The sequence below is a fragment of the Podarcis liolepis genome, assembly GCF_965112155.1.
Source record: "Podarcis liolepis genome assembly, chromosome: 5".
Taxonomy (NCBI): domain Eukaryota; kingdom Metazoa; phylum Chordata; class Lepidosauria; order Squamata; family Lacertidae; genus Podarcis; species Podarcis liolepis.
This window is the reverse complement of record NC_139556.1, coordinates 18,295,160-18,314,943: the sequence shown is the minus strand read 5'-3', so window position 1 is coordinate 18,314,943 and position 19,784 is coordinate 18,295,160. Positions and strand designations below refer to the sequence as shown.

The 19,784-nt window shown below is 46.2% G+C and overlaps 1 protein-coding gene across 3 annotated transcripts; it reads left to right on the top strand.

Moving 5' to 3' along the window:
• The first annotated feature begins 577 nt into the window (after positions 1-577).
• Positions 578-17,392, top strand: DUSP29 (dual specificity phosphatase 29). 3 transcript variants are annotated; one of them, XM_083502907.1, is made up of 5 exons: positions 578-706; positions 5,316-5,432; positions 10,827-11,035; positions 14,574-14,794; positions 17,083-17,392. In XM_083502907.1, the coding sequence occupies exons 2-5, from the start codon at positions 5,397-5,399 to the stop codon at positions 17,331-17,333; spliced, it is 717 nt and encodes a 238-aa protein (XP_083359033.1). In that variant the 5' UTR covers positions 578-706; positions 5,316-5,396; the 3' UTR covers positions 17,334-17,392. The 3 variants fall into 3 exon arrangements, with proteins under 3 accessions (XP_083359033.1, XP_083359035.1, XP_083359034.1); XM_083502909.1 differs by lacking the exon at positions 5,316-5,432 and having other exon boundaries at positions 630-706; XM_083502908.1 differs by lacking the exons at positions 578-706; positions 5,316-5,432 and adding an exon at positions 8,903-9,604.
• Positions 17,393-19,784: the final 2,392 nt, after the last annotated feature.

Here is a 19,784-nt window from a genome sequence, read left to right as displayed (position 1 = left end):
CTATGTGGCCAGCATGACTAAGCTGCTTCTGGTGAACCAGAGCAGCTCGCGGAAACGCTGTTTACCTTCCTGCTGGAGCGGTACCTATTAATCTACTTGCACTTTTTTTGGCGTGCTTTCGAACTGCTAGGTTGGCAGGAGCAGGGACTGAGCAACGGGAGCTCACCCCGTCGCGGGGATTCGAACCGCTGACCTTCTGATTGGCAAGCCCTAGGCTCTGTGGTTTAGACCACAGAGTCACCCGCGTCCCTATAAGGACTCTTATGACAGATAAATAATAAAGACTTATAGCGTTAGGAGGCACAGAGCAACCTTGGCAGCTCCGGCGAGTTACATACCATTGGTACTGTGAAAGGGATAGCTGGTATGGCCTCTGACCCGAGGCTAGCATAGGTCCAAGTATGCCTTTTTGCACACGACTGGAGCCTGCACGACTCGCACACCAGCCTCTCTGACTTGAACCCTGATCTGCTCCAGCAGCCTGGAGTTGCTGAACGGCCGAGGCCACCGGTTTCAGGTCACATTAGGGAGTCGTTTTAGTAGCAGATGTAAAGATTCTCCCCTTTGAGTGGGTATCACACAAGGTCAGTCAGCAAATCCTGCTCTAAAAATAGATGCCAGTTTCAAAGTTGGCAAAGATTTCCTTTGCCGTCCCTGTCACACTCCGAAGATCCACGCTACCTACAGCTCCTGGATAAAGTCACAGGTAAGGCAAGATGAGAGAATGCTCGACTCCCTTTTCGCCCTTTCCCTTAAAAAATTCTGGGAGAGGACAACCAGGCAAGGGGGGAAACTGAGTGTTTAGGCTGTCCTTTCAAAGGAGCTGCTGGCTTCTTAAAACCATTTCAGGGCAGAGGCATGAGTAACATTAGGGATTCATTCATTTGGGGATTCAGTGAGGTCATTCAGCATTCCAAAATATTATACAATGAGCTGCACTTCTTTCTTTCCTATGGGACGAACCTTTTTATCGTTTATGCTAAACGGAGATCTGGTTTGGGAGATTTTAAAAATCTACTCTGGGGATCTTTTAGATGCTCTCCCCTCCCTTCTCCTCTGCTCCTCGGCTCTTTATTTTCTTTCAGTTCCCCTTCCCTTACATCGAATTCTGTTGCCCTGCTTCTACTATAGATGGCTTATGTCTGTCATTCAGGAAATTTTAATGCCTTATGTCAGCCAACCCAGCTGAACTGGCTTCACGTTAACCACATGCGCTGGCAGTGAAGACCAAGTGCGAAAACGATTTTTAAAAAAGAAGTTGCTGGCCTGGAGAATATACGAGCGAGTAGAGAAGAGATGCAGAGAGAGGGTAAAGGAATAGTGGCATAAAATAGATTATACTCAAACTCGTTTTAAACTACAACTGCACGAGACACACACAGAAAAACCTCTTCACAATTTCCCCTTCCCCTAAAGAAACAACCACCAAAAACAATATCTGAGAAATTAGAATGATAAGGATTAAATTAACTTTTTTTTGTTTTGTTTTAAGAAAGTTAGAGGGGATTCTTTTCAAAGAACCTGTTGCCATTAAATCAACCCAAAATCAATTCGGCAGGATTCTTAGCAGCATATTTTCAGACATCGATCTTCCATTCATTTTTAGTTGTTGTTGTTTTAGTGGGAGATCTGAAGCAAAGTCATCCCTGCACCATGAAAACTACATTGTTTGCAAATATTGCATCTTTGATCAGATAAGCATATAGAAATCCAGGGCCTGCCTTCTCTCCTAATAAGTGACAGGTACATAGTGAGCCACGAGGCTCCTTTGGGTGGTTGCTAGGATTTGCAAAATATCATGTAACCAGAGTAGCACTTTAAGGTCTCCACAGCAGGAGTGCCATTTTGAGAGGGCAGTGGGGTTGTTGCACCTGCTCCTCTTTCTCCTGCCATGCCTGTGGCTCCGCTTTAATACAGAAATTGGGTAGCTGATCTGCGTTGACAAAATGTTGCTATAGTTATTATGAGCTAGAAACAAAAAGTAAACAAATACAGTGGTGCCTCGCAAGACGAAAAGAATCCGTTCTGTGGTTCTCTTCGTCTAGCGGTTTTTTCGTCTTGCGAAGCAAGCCCATTGACGGATTAGCGGATTAGCGCTATTAGCGGCTTTTAGCGGCTTTTAACGGCTTATCTGCTGATCGGATCAGCTGATAAGCGGCTTAGCGGCTTAGAAAAAGGGGGGAAGGGGGAAAAGCCAGCAGGAACTCGCAAGACATGTTCGTCTTGCGAAGCAAGCCCATAGGAGATTCGTTTTGCGAAGCACCTCCAAAAACTCTTTCGTCTAGCGAGTTTTCCGTCTTGCGAGGCATTCGTCTTGCGGGGCACCACTATACTCTGAAAATGCATTGCTTCAGCATTATCCATTTAAAACTCAAATATATCCAAAAGATGACCATTGGACCTTATCTGAGAATCTTGCTCTCCCACCCCACCCCATTCATCAGGCCTTGCAAGCGTCCCAGAAAAAAACGGGACAGGACATCCAGTTTTCTCACGCAAGAGCACGGTGGCCATTGGGGGTACTGTGAACTCAAGTGATTTACGCTGAAATCTCACCCCCCAAAAAATGCGCTTTTTGAGGGGAGATGCAATTACGCAACCCTGTGCAGTGCTCCAAAATGCGCAAGCACGCCCCCCCCCAAGCACGTCTTTTGGACTCCATCATCTCGCACAGATCACAGACGCACATCCCGGTTTGGGGACTCAAGAGGTTGGAGGGTATGAATTCAAACACACAGTCTCTCTCCATAGCCTACCGATACCTGATCTGCTGTGGGCAGCCTGATCCACAAGAATTCTTTTGGCACAGACAGATCCTATGGCAGTGCTCAGTCCTGCCTCAACAGAAGGGTTAGCAGCTAACATGCATTCTGATCTGCACTTGGGGCACAGAAGCAGACACAACAGACCCCTGTGTTGGCTCCTGCCCTCTACCTTGCGCTAGTAGTGTAGGACTAGTGCAAAGAGCTAGACTTTTATGAGTCAATGCTGCTGAAGAAAAAGAGGTGTGAAGTTAGCTTTACAGGTACTTAGGGGAATCAAAGACTTGTAGAGTTGGAAAGGACCCCAAGTCCAGCCCCCTACGATGCAAGAATATGCAGCTGTCCCATACAGGGATTGAACCTGCAACTTTGGCATCATCACACTCTAACCAACAGAGCTATCCAAGCTGATTATCTTGTGGAGCAAGTTCAGAGTAAACCATCCCTCCTGGTGCTTTACACCAGCCTCCCCAAGCCTGGTGACTTCCAGATGTTGTTGGACTAGATCCCACCTTCTTCCCAACCATGGACCATGCTAGCTGGAGACTGGTGGTTGCCAGAAACCTAACAACTCCTGGAACTCCAGGCTGGAGAAGGTTGCTTTTACAAAATCCATCCTGCCAATGCATTTTGTAACAATAGCCATCTTTCCGCCTGGAAAGTCAAGGGTGCGATGAAACAGGAGGTTTGGCATAAGAGAGCAGGTGGCATAAGATTCAGTCTGAACCCGACTAAAGGTGGCCATTGTGGCATTGCTCTGGCACCCTCAGAAGCCTGCTGTGACAACTCTGCAAGGCGCTTTAGGGACAAAATTGCTCGATGCCACAGCTAGAGCAAGTCCAGTGGTGTGTTTAGAGCATGGTTTGTTCAATCTATACTGGATCAGTTTAGATGATTGAAACCTGGGGATGCGGAGGGCAAGTTGCTTGAAGTATAGCTGGCCATCTGGCTCCTTGACCCTTGTCCATTTTTGGCTTCTTAGAGCTTGCCATAGGGGGCTGACTGGGCGGGTCCAGGAAGTGATTAAGGCTTCATTGGAGAAAGGGAAGATACAATCTGCCTTGATGGAGGTGGTTGAACAACTACCAAGAGTCAAAAATCCCCTTTGGGGGGCAAAGTGGTGGTGGTTCAACTTCAGGCATGCTTGGAAGAAGCTGATGACTTGGATCCATTCCAGTCTGGCTTCACGCCTGGTCATGACACTGAAAATGCACCCGTCACCTTGGCTGATTGCTTTGACCAGGAGAGATGGACAGCATGGCACAGTTTGTTCTTCTCCCTCTTTCAGCTGCTTTCGATATTGCTAACTACAATATCCTTCTAGAGCGGCCCAGGGAGGTGGTGGTTGGGAGCACTGTGCTTCAGTGGTGGATGTGGGTGGCGCTGTGGTCTAGACCTCTGAGCCTCTTGGGCTTGCCAATTGGAAGGTCGGCGGTTTGAATCCCCACGGCGGGGTGAGCTCCCGTTGCTCTGTCCCAGCTCCTGCCAACCTAGCAGTTCAAAAGCACGGCAGTGCAAGTAGATAAACCGCTGCAGTGGGAAGGTAAATGGTGTTTCCGTGTGCTCTGGTTTCCATCACAGTGTTCCACTGCACCAGAAGTGGTTTAGTCATTCTGGCCACATAACCCAGAAAGCTGTCTGTGGACAAATGTCAGCTCCCTTGGCCTGAAAGTGAGATGAGCGCCGCAACCCCATGGTTGCCTTTGACTGGACTTAACCATCCAGGGGTCCTTTACCTTTTACTTTGATTCAGTGGTTCTGTTCTTACCTCCTGGGATGTTTCCAGAATGTGGTCGTGGGAGCCAGCTGTCCAGTGCCATGGGAGTTGCCCTGTGATGCCCCACAGAGTTCCATCTTGTCCCCTGCGCTATTTAACATCTAAATGAAGCCTCTGGGCATTGTTATCAGGAGATTTAGAAGTGCCATCAATTTGCAGATGACACCTAGTTCTATCTCTCAGTCTTCAGCTGAATCAGGAGAGGCAGTTGATAACAACAAGAACAATTTATTATTTATACCCCACCCATCTGGCTGGGTTTCCCCAGGCACTCTGGGTGGCTTCCAACAAAATATTAAAATACAGAAATGCATCAAACATTAAAAGCTTCCCTAAACAGGGCTGCCTTCAGATGTCTTCTAAAAGTCTGATAGTTGTTCTCTTTGACATCTGGTGGGAGGGCGTTCCACAGGGTGGGCGCCACTACTGAGAAGGCCCTCTGCCTGGTTTCCTGTAACTTGGCTTCTCGCAGTGAGGGAACCGCCAGAAGGCCCTCAGCGTCCGGGTAGAACGATGCGGGTGGAGACGCTCCTTCAGATATACCAGACTGAGGCCGTTGAGGTGTTAGACCATTGCTTGGAGGTGATGGACTGGGCATGGGCCAGTAAGCTGAATCCTGAAAGACCACCTTCATCCCTACAGACCCTCTCAGGTGCTGAAATCAACAGAGCGGGCCTTCCTGTTTATTCCACTACGCTCAGAAGATCGTGGGGTGGTGGCCTGGGAGAGGGCATTTTCTGTGGCATCCCCTAAGTTGTGGCTCTCCGTCCCCACAGGGGTGCACCTGACCTCTTCATTAGACAGCTTTCGGGGAATGTTGAAGACACACCTCTTTTCCCAGGCCCTTGACCCTTGAGATGGGCATTTTTAGGACCCACCTTATTTCTGTGATTGTAAGTTGTTTTGAACTGTTTTTCATACTGTGTTTTGATTGTTCTAACCCACCCTGGTATCTTAGGGTGAAGGGCGGGTAATTAATACAACAGCAACTTCCTAGCAAACAGATCAGGATGAATGCCCAATTAACAGGCTGCCTGGAAGCAATGTATTTGTAAATAAGTTTATAGGAAGCATGATGACTTCTAAAAACAGGCAGCAAATCCCCAGAAAATAGCACCCTCCCCAACAGAATACCCCCAGTTTCAACTATAGAAATAAACCCTCGGCTCTTACTCTCTCTAAAACTGCTGGGTTTTGTCTCCTGATGGGTCTCTCTCTAATATCTTGAGAAATTCTGGGCCATCAGGAGACCATCACTGGTCATTAGCTTGTATTGGGGCTCATCCACACTTCTGCTTGTACCATTGCTTTTCCCCAGACAAACCCGCTCTTTACTGCTGAATCAGAGCAAACATCAGCAGAGTTTTCTGCAGATTGATGCTTGCTATGATTAAGCAGTAAAGAGCAGCTTTTCCGAGGGAAAGTGGCAGGGAAAATGCTAGAAAGTGCCTCAAAAGCACAGGAAAAGTGGGAAACTGCTCAGACCCATGCTTTCTAGGGACAAGCAAAGTGTGGACAAGTCCTTGATGAAGCATCAACCACCATCCTGGAAAACAAAACTATCAGTCCACAAATGATCAGACAGCACCTACACCAATGCACTCCACATTTAATGCAAATTGGCTGGTGTGTGATCTGGGCTTTGTCTATTTGGATTATGATGGTGGAAAATGGTCAGGCTTCTTTTGCCTTGAGCCAGAGAAGGAAACAAATCATCTTCCCATGCCCTCTGAATTGACTCAAGACCACTGAGCACTGAAAGCAGACAGCAACAGGGAACAAGGAGTACCATAACTGTGCACCTGGTGAACAGCTAACCTTAGATCATGGCCCTCCAGTTGTTGTTTGACTCCAACTCCCATCAGTCCAAGCCAGCATAGTTAAAATCCGAGATGGAAGCTGTAGTCCTGCAACAGCTGGAGAGATGCTCGTTCCCCATCCCTGTTCCAGATAGTCAAAGTTACACGGAAGTGAAATCTGTTCTAATAGTTACTGAAATATACTCAGAGTCGCAAAGTGATTTCATGCTCTTTATTCAGCTCATAGTGGTGAGGAGGAATGAATGAAAGTCCCCTCACAGTATCTGCTTTATATACATTATTTACACAATGGGCTGCACATGATTGGCTAATTCTGGAATTCTACTGTAAGCCAATCAGGTTGTGGATTCACTTATATCTGGAGCATGATTGGGTGGTTCCTGCCAACCAATCATACTGCTGCATTGTTCTAGGACCAATCAGACTGCTGCATTCTGAATCCTATTGTTCTAGGACCAATCAGACTGCTGCAATTTGGATCCTATTGTTCTAGGACCAATCAGACTGCTTCAGTTTGGATCCTATTCAACTCAGTACATAACAATTACCTTGCAAAGGCATTCAATATTCCCATGCAATTTCTGCAAACCAGCCAGCCAGCCAGTGGATAACCAGTATCATGGAATTTGGTTTCCAAGGTATGAAAAACCTACCCCAGGAGACCACCAGCCAAACCATGAATTGATTTTACTTTAATTTGTCCATTAAATGTGTTTAAAACGTCATCCTTTATCACACCTCTGTTTGACAGTTATTTTTGTGAACTCCTCAAAAGCAATGGCCTCTCCCAAATATCTTCCGCAGTGAAGACTGAGACAGATTTTTTTGCATGTATTCAGTTTCCGCATCTGCCTTTAGTATTTCTTCCATACCTTATTCTTCCAAAAGTCCCACTCTCTTACTTGCTGCTGTGGCGTTCGTACAGAGCCCCCAGTCGTCTCACAGACTATTGACCTGTCCACCACTAATCCGCTGCCACCAACCAGGTCTTCCCCGGTAAATCACTTAGTCTCAGTCAGGTTCTCACGTTAACAAAGAAGAGTGTAGTTTACTGCAGACACAAACAAACTTTAACTGCATTCCAAACATTGTTACTCTTTACCTTCTTAGTCTTATTTTATCCTGTCTCTGTCTCTTCTACCTCCCCTCACACAAGAACCCACTGCACTAACTGTCTCTCTATTTCCAACTGCCTGCCAACTACATTTCCATCTGCCTTTCCCAACCAACCAACCCACTAAAACCAACCAACTAACCACACCCAAACCTTGGGCTAAGCCCTTTTATAAACAGGTAGGCTCCGCCTCCGGCTTTCCTATTGGTCTAAATTTTAACCCTTTCTCTCTCCCCTGTACAGACATTTTCAAACAAATGGGCAAACGCCACAGCTGGTTTCCTGTCTTTTTAATGTACAGTTACATACTTAATTCGTTCCAGAGGTCCGTTCTTAACCTGAAACTGTTCTTAACCTGAAGCAGTACTTTAGCTAATGGGGCCTCCCGCTGCCACCACGCAATTTCTGTTCTCATCCTGAAGCAAAGTTCTTAACCTGAGGTACTATTTCTGGGTTAGTGGAGTCTGTAACCTGAAGCGTATGTAACCTGAAGTGTATGTAACCCGAGGTACCACTGTATTTAAATATATGCTTTGCCAGAGTCGCCTTGAACACTATGCTAAATATAGCATCTGTGACTTAGCTCTCTTATGACTAGATCCAGATTTGATTCCAGATCTGAAAAATTTCCTCTTTTGAAATTAACTGAGTGTATGAAATTTTCTGAACAATTTCCCATCCACATACCTTTTAAATCTGGGAGCATTCAAGTCATTGTTCCCAAGTGATTTGAGGTCTTTCACGAGATCCTGGGTATTGCTTACACAAATGTGTCTCTTGACCACGAACTAAATTTGCATTTATTTGATGAGTGTGGAAGTCATTCTCGTAAGATCTCCTTTAGCTGCCCTCTGTGCCTTCTTTGACATATATATCAATGCAACTCCCAACCCAATACAACTTTACTCTGCCCTTTTCATAGATTTTAAATCTAGAGATAAGCATCTTTTTGTTCTGCTAGTGTTCTCTGATAAGCCCAGAGAAGCCTTATTTTTTCCTGTAAGCAAATGTCAGACACTCTGCTTCCCCCAACTTGGCTCAATCTTCTAGCATTAGCATAGAAGCACATACATCGTGTGATCCTTCTTGAAATGTTTTCATTGTGCGTCATTTTCCCAGTGACACTGCAGCCTATTTTATTGTCTGCCATTAGTTTCCATGTGCTCACTGTCAACTTCTATCCTCTCTTCATTGATTTATTGCCTGTCTGTAAATATACCACTTTCCTGCCAAGGCACTCAAAGCAATTAGGGCCCTAATGGCAGCTCAGAATGTTTTAGATCATCTTCCCCCAGCGGATGAGTCATCTTGAACGGGATGCCATTCGGCTTTTCTCTGGAAGTCAGCTGAAAAGCTGCTCCATAATTGTAATACGATTATAATTATCATATTATCATCACACCAGAAATCTGGTTCCATTACAGGAGTCAAGGGCACAACATTACCAGGAAGTTGCCCTATTCCATCCCCGCCAAAATCAATGGAAGCTCAACAAGACAGCGAGGGGGAGAGACGATGGACAAGCCTGGCTTTCACCAGCCAACAGGCTTTCTTACTTGTTGTTGTTTAGTCGTTCAATCGTGTCCGACTCTTCGTGACCCCATGGACCAGAGCACGCCCGGCACTCCTGTCTTTCACTGCCTCCCGCAGTTTGGTCAATCTCGTCCTCTGTCGTCCCCTTCTCCTTGTGCCCTCCATCTTTCCCAACATCAGGGTCTTTTCCAGGGAGTCTTCTCTTCTCATGTGGTGGCCAAAGTATTGGAGCCTCAGCTTCACGAGCTGTCCTTCCAGTGAGCACTCAGGGCTGATTTCCTTCAGAATGGATAGGTTTGATCTTCTTGCAGTCTATGGGACTCTCAAGAGTCTCCTCCAGCACCATAATTCAAAAGCATCAATTCTGACAAAGCCCTTGAAATCCAGCCATTGCTTCTAAATTGGAGTTTTGAAACCTCAACACAACACTCAGCCCCTGCCTGCTTGAGGGGAAACCCTATTTGTTCTGTCCTACCTATTGGCAGACACAGCCAAAATTCCATGTTTGTAGATGCGCAATATTGTGAGGGGAGAAGCTTCGCCATACAAGTCCAGCCACCGAGAGCTTGTCTGACATTGTTTGGGTCCATAAAGAAAGGTAAGCGGGCGTCTCAGCTTTACCTCATCAGCAGCCTTGCTGTAGGTCACCATTATTGTGTTTGCTATGGAAATGACCAGTTTAACTGTCTCACGATGAGCATTCTAAGCCATAAGCCACCCACCGGTTAGACTCTCTTGGAGGAAGCCATATTTTACATATGGAGATTGACTAACTTCTGGCTCAGGAGGTTACCTTCAGAAAGGGGGAACAGGTACAATCCTAGACAGCTCTTTCTCCTCTCCCCCACCCCAATTAAAATGTCATCCTAGACAGGGGCGACTGCAAATAATGGGGCTGGGATCAGCTTTCTTTTTAAGAACTTGAAGCACTTTGTGAAGTTTGGCAAACACAACCCCCAATTACTCCACGGTATGTGTGGTGCTGTTTTTTTTTTTTTAAAAAAGGTTTCAAATAGAGCCAGGTACCTCAAACCTTATGAAACACAAAAAGGATTTGGATGTCAGGTCCTCAGTATTTGACTAACCTTTCTCACAATACCACTGCTTCGGCTTTTTCATTCCAGAGACGAGAGGTTGAGTTGGCCAATATTTTAAATTTTTCATTATAAGCTCCTCCAGAGTCAAAGCAGAAACATATGTTCTGCCTGAGGGCAGAGTGAAGCTGAGATGCCTCTCATCCATAATCTCGTTTAAATTACCCCCTCCGTGCTGCAAAAAGAGGGGGGGAAAGCGCCACCCAGAGAGGCGCTTTTCATCAGTCAAAAATTGTCATATAAATAGCCTTATTCCCCCCCTTTTAAAAAAGCAGTCCTAATAGGCCTGTTGTAAGGTACAACAGGTGGGAACGTGGGTGGCGCTGTGGGTTAAACCACTGAGCCTAGGACTTGCTGATCAGAAGGTCGGTGGTTCGAATCCCCACGGCGGGGTGAGCTCCCATTGCTTGGTCCCTGTTCCTGCCAACCTAGCAGTTCAAAAGCACACCAGTGCAAGTAGATAAATAGATACCGCTCCGGCGTTTCCGTGTGCTGCTCTGGTTTGCCAGAAGTGGCTTAGTTATGCTGGCCACATCTGTACACCGGCTCCCTCGGCCAATAAAGCAAGATGAACGCCACAACCCCAGATTCAGTCACGACTGGACCTAATGGTCAGGGGTCCCTTTACCTTTACCTAAGGTACAACAATGCCAATATAATCTCTAGGGAGAACTGTGTTCACTTGGGTCTCTTAACAGCAACCTCACCTTCTGCTTGGTGTTGCAGGTTTTTGGATTTTGTTTCCTCCGTCATCCATCAAGCTCTTCAATGGCCCTGAAGTCTGGGAAGATCAGTGCTTACGCAGCCGTCAAAGTAGACCCCAATGGGGACTACTGCACCCCTGGAGCGTTTGACCTGGAAAGGCTCTTCTGGAAAGGCAGTCCGAAGTATACCCACGTCAACGAAGTCTGGCCCAACCTCTACATAGGAGATGAGTAAGTTATGCCAAGACACATGGCCTCCAGTAGTCATGGAGAGCATTATGCCTGTAATGAATGGATCACAGTGGAAATGCGGCTCTGACATCATGCTCTCGGGGCTATGCTGTGCAAATGCAAGTGTAGATTCTGTGTAGGATAACTGAAAGGTATTTCTGGGGCAGGAGGGAAATAAAGGGGTTTAGAGGTTTGGTAGGTGGCCTTAAAATGACCCATCAGAGAATATAATAATAATAATAATAATAATAATAATAATAATAATAATAATAATAATAATTTTATTTATACCCCGCCCTTCCCGGTTCAAAAGCCGGGCTCAGGGTGGCTAACAACAAATTTAAAACACTTAATTATAAAAGCAGCATAAAACACAGTATAAAAACATGAATAACAATAAAATTCAAAAATCAATTAGATAATCCCCAGAGCTAGCTGGCTGGAATTGGTCCTACTTGGGCCAGCGAGGAGGCCAGAGGAGAATTAGCTTTGGGGTCTCAGAGCGAGTGATCTTCATAAAAGTGGAGGGAGAGGGAAGAGAAGAGAAATAAAAGATCAGGCTGAATTCAAATTAAAAGCCAGGCGGAATAGCTCTGTCTTAGAGGCCTGACAGAAGGAGGTTAAATCCTGAAGGGCCCTAGTCTCATGGGACAGAGCATTCCACCAGGTCGGAGCCATCACTGAAAAGGCCCTGGCCCTGGTGGAGGATAGTCTGACTCCCTTAGGGCCTGGGACCTCTAAACTATGGTTATTCATGGACCTTAAGGTCCTCTGCGGGGCATGCCAGGAGAGGCAGTCCCGTAAATACGAGGGCCCTAATTTGTCCCTTCTTCACAATTCTAACCACTCCCTGCCTGTTTTATGCCAGCATTTGCTTGAAATTTGTACACATACTGATCCCCTGAAGAGCTGTGTATGGAGAAAAAGCAGCTTGGGCGAGAGATGATTTTGAGTGAGAGAGCATCGGTGGGAAAGACACCCCTGAGTCTTCCTTCCCCACACCCGCAAGCTGTCTCTCTGCTCCAAACCAAAGCCTCCCCAAAGCTGCTTTACATTAAAAAGAGAAGAAAAAACCCACCAAAAACTTGCATGCATTTTGGTGCAACATCTAATTTGCCCTTCATTCCTTTTGTAATAGAATGCTGTTGTAGACACTGCCCAGAAGGAATGAAACTTTTACAAGCGCTTTCAGACATGTAATAAACAAAGCTTCGGGTTTCATGGGATGCTACCCTTTCCAAAGTCTTTTACTGGGGAGCTGCAAGAATGTAATGCCAGGAATTGGACACTTTTGTGAAAAAGCAGATATTTAAAAATAGGTGGTGCAGGCTCCTTCTTTTCGGAACCAATACTCATATTGAACTTGTACAGAAATGTTTAAAAACTGCTTTATATTTAAAAGTGGGTGTCTTATCATGCAAAACTTTTTTTAAAAAAATGTATTTTTAAAAGAACACATGGATTTCACTACGTGGCACCTTAATTAAAGGCCAGAGCCAGAAAGCATCAATTCAGACACAATACAGTGGTGCCTCGCAAGATGAAAAGAATCCGTTCTGTGATTCTCTTCGTCTAGCGGTTTTTTCGCCTTGCGAAGCAAGCCCATTGACGGATTAGCGGATTAGCGCTATTAGCGGCTTATCTGCTGATCGGATCAGCTGATAAGCAGCTTAGCGGCTTAGAAAAAGGGGGGGAGGGGAAAAAACCCGCAGGAACTCGCAAGGCATTCTCGTCTTGCGAAGCAAGCCCATAGGAAATTCGTTTTGCGAAGCACCTCCAAAACGGAAAACTCTTTCGTCTAGCGAGTTTTCCGTCTTGCGAGGCATTCGTCTTGCGGGGCACCACTGTATATGTATCAAACTTCTTTTTGGCTGTGGGATGGGGTGGAGATAGTTCTATTAGGAACCCCTAACAACAAGGAAGTAAAAAAATGGGATTACCAGGAGGCTATTGTGGCTGTTACCTAATCTAGTTGTTTTCATGGGAAAGTACTTTTGCAGCTACAGTTGATACAAAACAAAAAAATTCCTTCCAGTAGCACCTTAAAGACCAACTAAGTTAGATATGGTATCTGAAGAAGTGTGCTTGCACACGAAAGCTCATACCAAGAACTAACTTAGTTGGTCTTTAAGGTGCTACTGGAAGGAATTTTTTTGTTTTGACTATGGCAGACCAACACAGCTACCTATCTGTAGTTGATACAAAAGGGACTTATATCCCTGGCACCGCCTTTGATGCCTTTAAACAGCAAGAGTGTTCAAAAAGAAAATCTGCTATTGCAAGTGTCCCTCTTTTCCAGGGACAGTCCTGGATTTACAGAAGCCACCCCAGTTTCTGATTTGATCCCAGAATGTCCCAGTTTTCCTTAATTTTAAGTTCATGCAGGATCTAGGTCCTAGCAGGCAATCACGTTCCTGTGCCCTTATTAATCTGTTTCAGTTAAATAAATGTTTGCCCACCTGCCTAACTCACTGTGATGCTTTGTCAGCTGGGGCTGGGGCACTTTGCAGACTGAAAAGCGTAAGCAAATACCAAAAGGATGTAGGATACCAATACCAAAAGGATACCAATACCAAAAGGATGTACACGTTACATTCAATGTGTGTGCCATCCGGGTACCTGCCTACGCCATAGCTGAGCTGTGAAAAGCATCAAGTGGGCACTCTTTTCACACAAACAGTTGTAGAAATAGATCATGCTTGCGTTCAGCGTAACATTGAAGTGGGGAAGAGACGAAAGTGATGTATCATAGAATCAAGAGAGCTCTGGTGTTGGTCCAGCAACAGCCGCCCTTCGGCTCAGCCTTCGAAAGGAGCAGCACAGAATCATAGAATCAAAGAGCTGTAGAGTTCACAAAGCTACCGGCATGAGTTTGACCAAACTGCAGGAGGCAGTGGAAGACAGGAGTGCCTGGCGTGCTCTGGTCCATGGGGTCACGAATAGTTGGACACGACTAAACAATAACAAAAGAGTTGGAAGGCACCACAAGGGTCATCTAGTGCAACTCCCTGCAAAGCTGGAATCTTTTGCCCAACGTCGGTCTCAAAGCCATGAAGGCGTGTCTCCACCCCCACCGTTCAGCCCGGACACTGAGGTCCAGCTCTGAGGGCCTTCTGGCGGTTCCCTCACTGCGAGAAGTGAGGTTACAGGGAACCAGGCAGAGGGCCTTCTCGGTAGTGGCACCCACTCACTATCTGACTTTTAGTAAACATCTGAAGGCAACCCTGCTTAGAGAAGTTTTTAATGTTTGATGCTTTATTGAGTTTTTAATATTCTGTTGGGAGCTGCCCAGAGTGGCTGGGGAAACCCAGCCAGATGGACAGGGTATAAATAAATTATATTATTATTAATATATTGTTGTTTTGTTGTTGTTGTTGTTGTTGTTGTTGTTGTTGTTGTTGTTGTTGTTGTTATTGTTATTATTATTATTATTATTATTATTATTATTATTATACTTTGAGATTCTCATGCCATGCCAACTGAACTATGCCATAACCGCAGAGCCCTTGCCTAACAGCCTCTGATTGCTTTGACCCAGGAAAACAGCCCTGGATCGCTACAGCCTTGAGAAAGCCGGCTTCACCCACATCCTCAATGCAGCCCATGGCCGGTGGAACGTCGATACGGGACCAGAATACTACAGGGACATGGACATCGAGTACCACGGGGTGGAGGCAGATGATCTGCCCACCTTCAATCTTAGCCAGTTCTTTTACTCTGCTGCCGAATTCATTGATAGAGCACTCCGGAATGAAACGAGTAAGGAAAATGGGCTTCCGTCTGGGCGTTATCTGCAACGGCCTAGCTGGCATGGTGTGTGAGCCTGCCGAACCTAAGACCATCACCAGGCATGGGTGTTTTCTCTAACCCTGTGATCCTGTGTCCATATGGGTGGGAGGAGGTAATCTCTTGCAGCTACTACAGATGCTGCATCCCTATCTGCCCCTACTTAAATCACACCTATTCAGCACCGCTCCTTCCCATGTGTGGCTATGCTGCTTTATTTTAAAAAATGGACACATAAACTGGAACAAGCAATCAAAGAACCTCCGAGTATATGCAGAAGACAGAGCATAAACAGCCTGCTCCCAAACACTGCAGGCAACAAATCTCCCACTTTGAGCACCTCTTGTTTAAAAGCTAACCATTTGAGTCAGCTGCCTTAATGCAGGACCTCAAAATAGCATAAGCTCATGGCAAGCGCTCCAATCCTGCCAGAACGCTTGGCCCACTCCCTTTCATGGGCAGTGGTGGAAGCGACGGTGGTCAAGGGACAGAACTGTTTCACCTATTGGAGCTCCACACCATATGTAGACATGGCAAACTGGATACACGCATTTGTCACATGTTACAGTGTGCCCCGTTAAGAGATTCTAGTTCTCCCAAAAATGAATGGAGTCTGGGATAGTCTCCATAAGACTAAATCCACTTTGAAACCTTGCAAGCGCCAGTTGCTCACTAGGTTCTGTCTGTGGCGCTGCAACAGCCAACCTGCCTTTCTCAAAGGGCTCCTCCACAGGACCAGAATAAGACAAGAGTACTTTGAAATCCTTGGGACGTGGGTGGTGCTGTGGGTTAAACCACAGAGCCTAGGACTTGCTGATCAGAAGGTCGGCGGTTCAAATCCCCACGATGGTGTGAGCTCCCGTTGCTCGGCCCCTGCTCCTGCAAACCTAGCAGTTCGAAAGCACGTCAAAGTGCAAGTAGATAAATAGGTACCGCTCCGGTGGGAAGGTAAACGGCGTTTCCATGCACTGCTCTGGTTCGCCAGAAGCGGCTTAGTCATGCTGGCCACATGACCCAGAAGCTGTACGCTGGTTCCCTCGGCCAGTAAAGCGAGATGAGCGCCGCAACCGCAGAGTCGTCCACGACTGGACCTAATAACCAGGGGTCCCTTTACCTTTACTCCTTTACTTTGAAATCCATGTACCTGAGCTGCTCATCTAGGACAGTCCTTGACTCTGCATGGGCTTTTCAAAATCAATCATCCCTACCACACATTCACGATCCGGGGCGGGGGGGAATCCTCCTTTAGTTGCAGTGCTTATGAGCCTGGCAGAGTGCTTACAAGGTTAAGACTGGGGGTAAGGTCTGGAGACCAGATCCTCTCTAGTCAAACTACAAAAAAAGGAGAACAGTGCCATACCAGAATAATTCATGTCATAAATCATAAACCAATCTAAATACGAGAAATAACTCTGTTATTTCTGACCCAATCCAAATCGTTCTTCCCTTCCACCCACCTCCAATTTCCCAAACCCCCTCTTCTTGTTAAACCAGGGACTGTTAACCCCCGTGTCCCAGACCAAGCAAAGGCCTGATCTGGCTTTTTTCTCTCCCCCTCCTCCAATAATCCAATTTTTGGAAGTGGCAGTAAAAAAAGGGGGGGATTAGGTGTGTTGCTGAGTTGGGTGACCCCAAAAGCCTGATGAGGACGCAAACTGCCCTCCTCAGTCACCATTTGATAAGTGGGGAAGGGGGTGATAACTTTATCCTCTGCCGATTTGCATGGATCACATGGGGGCCCTTGTGCCTGCACACAAGACTGTGGGGTATCCACACTCACCACTTACATATGACCCTGTGTAAGTATAAAAGTAAAGGTAAAGGACCGCTGGACGGTTAAGCCCACTCAAAGGTGACTATGGGGTTGCAGTGCTCATCTTGCTTTCAGGCCGAGGGTGCCGGCGTTTGTCCACAAGACAGCTTTCCAGGTCATGTGGCCAGCATGACTAAACTGCTTCTGGCACAACAGAACAATAGAGCGCACGGAAATGCCATTTACCTTCCTGCCACAGCAGTACCTATTTATCTACTTGCACTGGTGTGCTTTCAAACTGTAGGTTGGCAGGAGCTTAGACAGAGCAAGTGGAGCTCACTCTGTTGCGCGGATTCGAACCGCCGACCTTCCGATCAGCAAGCCCATGAGGCTCAGTGGTTTAGACCACAGCGCCACCCGCTCCCCTGGATTTGCCCAACACCAATGACAAATGGAGAAGTGCCAGTGGCAAAGAATCTGAATGGTTTCTTTTTCTTCACTTCCACAGGCAAGATTTTGGTCCACTGTGCCATGGGTCGGAGCCGCTCAGCTGCCTTGGTCTTGGCATATCTGATGATTTACAAGAACATGACTGTGGTTGATGCCATTGATCAAGTGCTCAAGCACCGGTGCATTCTCCCAAACCGTGGCTTCCTGAAACAGCTCAGAGAACTGGACATAAAGCTGGCCCTGGAGAGGAGCAAAGCCACAAACGGGATGGAGTGTAACCAAGAGACCAGCACAGAGACGGAGATCTAACATTCCCTATTTTCTAGAAAAGAATTGGTTTTAAAAAGAAATGGGAAACTTGAAAACAATTAGGCAAAGGGAGTCATTTGTTACCAAGTAAAGCTGGGGGAGTAGGGGCGGGGAAGAAACTCAGCAGCACTTCAAATGCCTTAAGCGTATTTTCAGCTTGAAAATGCACTAACATGGTAGGAGGTCTTCAAAGAAACTTGAATAGGAACTTGAAATACACAGAGAAGGCTTCCTTCATGCTGTTTTTCAGAGCTTTCTTTTACAGAGGAGGGGGCTTGGGAAGAAACCTGATAACCCAGTCACCCAAAGAGTCAATCAACAGTGCATAAGAAGAAAGGACCAAACGGGATTTACGAAGAGTCACTGCTGGAAACTGTTTGTCACTTGTTTTAACTTTGTGGGTCAGGAGGCCTGCAATTGCTCTAGCGTATGGTCAGAAAAGGGCATCTCTATATTTCAGTACATACACACACACACACACACACACACACACACACACACACACACACACAATATTGATAGGGTTGGTAGATGGACCTTGCTAGGTCATCTGTCTCCTGGATGGACTTCTTTCAAATCTCACCCTCAAAAACAGTATAAGAGTCTATTTTCTTATTTGCATAGACTCCAATGAACGCGTGCAAATGGTCAGCGACCACCTTTTCCATTGTGGGAAAAGGCAGCGACTCTTAAACGCCTATTGGCAAATCGCTTTCTCTCTGCATTATCATGAGCAGTGTAGCATACATCTTATCATCAAACCAGGAACATAGGCTGTGTTGCCTGCCATAATCTGTATGGAAAGACAATGGGAATGAAATGTTCAGAGACTATGCCTATCCTGGTCAGGGTAAAGCTACGTCGCAGGGGCCAATAAGGTCATTAGCAGAGGGACCGAAATCACTGGATAAAGCCCAGCACAAATTTGAGAGCAACTGTCCACACACATCTTTACCCTAACTGGTCCTCCACCTCAACAGGGATACAGGAGGGTGCAAACTCTCATTTCAAGTACTAGGAGCACAATAATGTTGTCTCCACAATGCCCTCTTTGGAGGACAAGTTTAGAGCCCATTGCAAAAGTTGTACATCCATTGTGTTTCCTTCCCAGTACCGGTTTTGATAGCTGCATGGTTGTAGAAACCAAGGCAGCCTAAATATGTGTGTTGGACACACATCCACAACTGTTGGAGTGACTTCAACCCAGCACGTGGCTGCTGATAACACTAACAGAACCTTTTATCTTCCAATCCTGAAACACATTCCACAATGGAACACAATATATGCCCAAGCATAGTTTACAATTCCAACCACTTCTCTTGGCTTCAGCCTTCAACGAAGCTACAACGTATCTGGATTGGGGCACCAATGTAGTGTCCTCCAGATGATGGTGGATGTTAATCAATCAGCCCCAGCCAACATGACCACTGGTCAGGGATGATGGGAGTTGTAGTCAAACAATATCCAGAGAATACCATGTTGACCACCTCAGATTTAAACAAAGCCATCTGAGCAACCACTACTCCAGAGGTCTTCTCTAACCAGCTGTCCAGCATCTGCAAGGCTGGTAGCTTCAAATTAAATCCAGAACATCTCCCAGAAAACAGCTTCTTATAAAACCAAGCTTAACATCCTCTGAACGGTTTGCAAGAGCTACAGTAAAACTCAAGCCTCCTTCACTTTTATTCCACATCTTCATGAAGAGTTCCCCATGTTACACAAGGCCCTCTCTCCATACAAAAGGTATTGCCTTCTGTCTACTGTGACCTTCACTTAGTCCTTATCCTCCTACCATTCTAATTTAGTGTAACTTCCTTAAAAATATGATTTATATGCACCATGTATTCTGGCCTGACAATGCTGAAAGGGTAGGAACATGGCTACTGATACCATGCATCACTTTCGACTGGTACTAAGAGATAGAGAGATAGAGAGATAGAGATAGATAGATAGATAGAGAGAGAGAGAGAGAGAGAGAGAGAGAGAGGGATCAGTAATTGCTGCTGGTGTTTGAAGTATTGTTAGGTCATAACAGTGAATTTCATAATCCTGAAAGATGGGGAAGGCAGCTGAGCTGGTCACAGAGAGCCAGTGTGGTGTAGTGGTTAAGAGCGGTAGTCTCATAATCTGGGAAACCGGGTTCGCGTCTCCGCTCCTCCACATGCAGCTGCTGGGTGACCTTGGGCCAGTCACACTTCTTTGAAGTCTCTCAGCCCCACTCACCTCACAGAGTGTTTGTTGTGGGGGAGGAAGGGAAAGGAGAATGTTAGCCGCTTTGAGACTCCTGAAGGGGAGTGAAAGGCGGGATATCAAATCCAAACTCTTCTTCTTCTTCCTCTAGGAGCCACACTTATGGCAAAAGGTATGGTGTATGTGAACCTAGTCTCTGTTTCTTCCAATGTGTGTACAACTCTCCCTGCACCCCAAGCAATTAAGGCTCTCTTTAACAGC

What these genes read in the sequence shown, in the direction of transcription:
- DUSP29 (XM_083502907.1), top strand. Translation starts at nt 5,397, where the DNA reads ATGGGCATTTTTAGGACCCACCTTATTTCTGTGATT. An exon ending in CCCACCTTATTTCTGTGATT is followed by an intron (nt 5,433 to 10,826) that starts GTAAGTTGTTTT and finishes TTGGTGTTGCAG; the next exon opens with GTTTTTGGATTTTGTTTCCT. An exon ending in AGCACTCCGGAATGAAACGA is followed by an intron (nt 14,795 to 17,082) that starts GTAAGGAAAATG and finishes TCACTTCCACAG; the next exon opens with GCAAGATTTTGGTCCACTGT.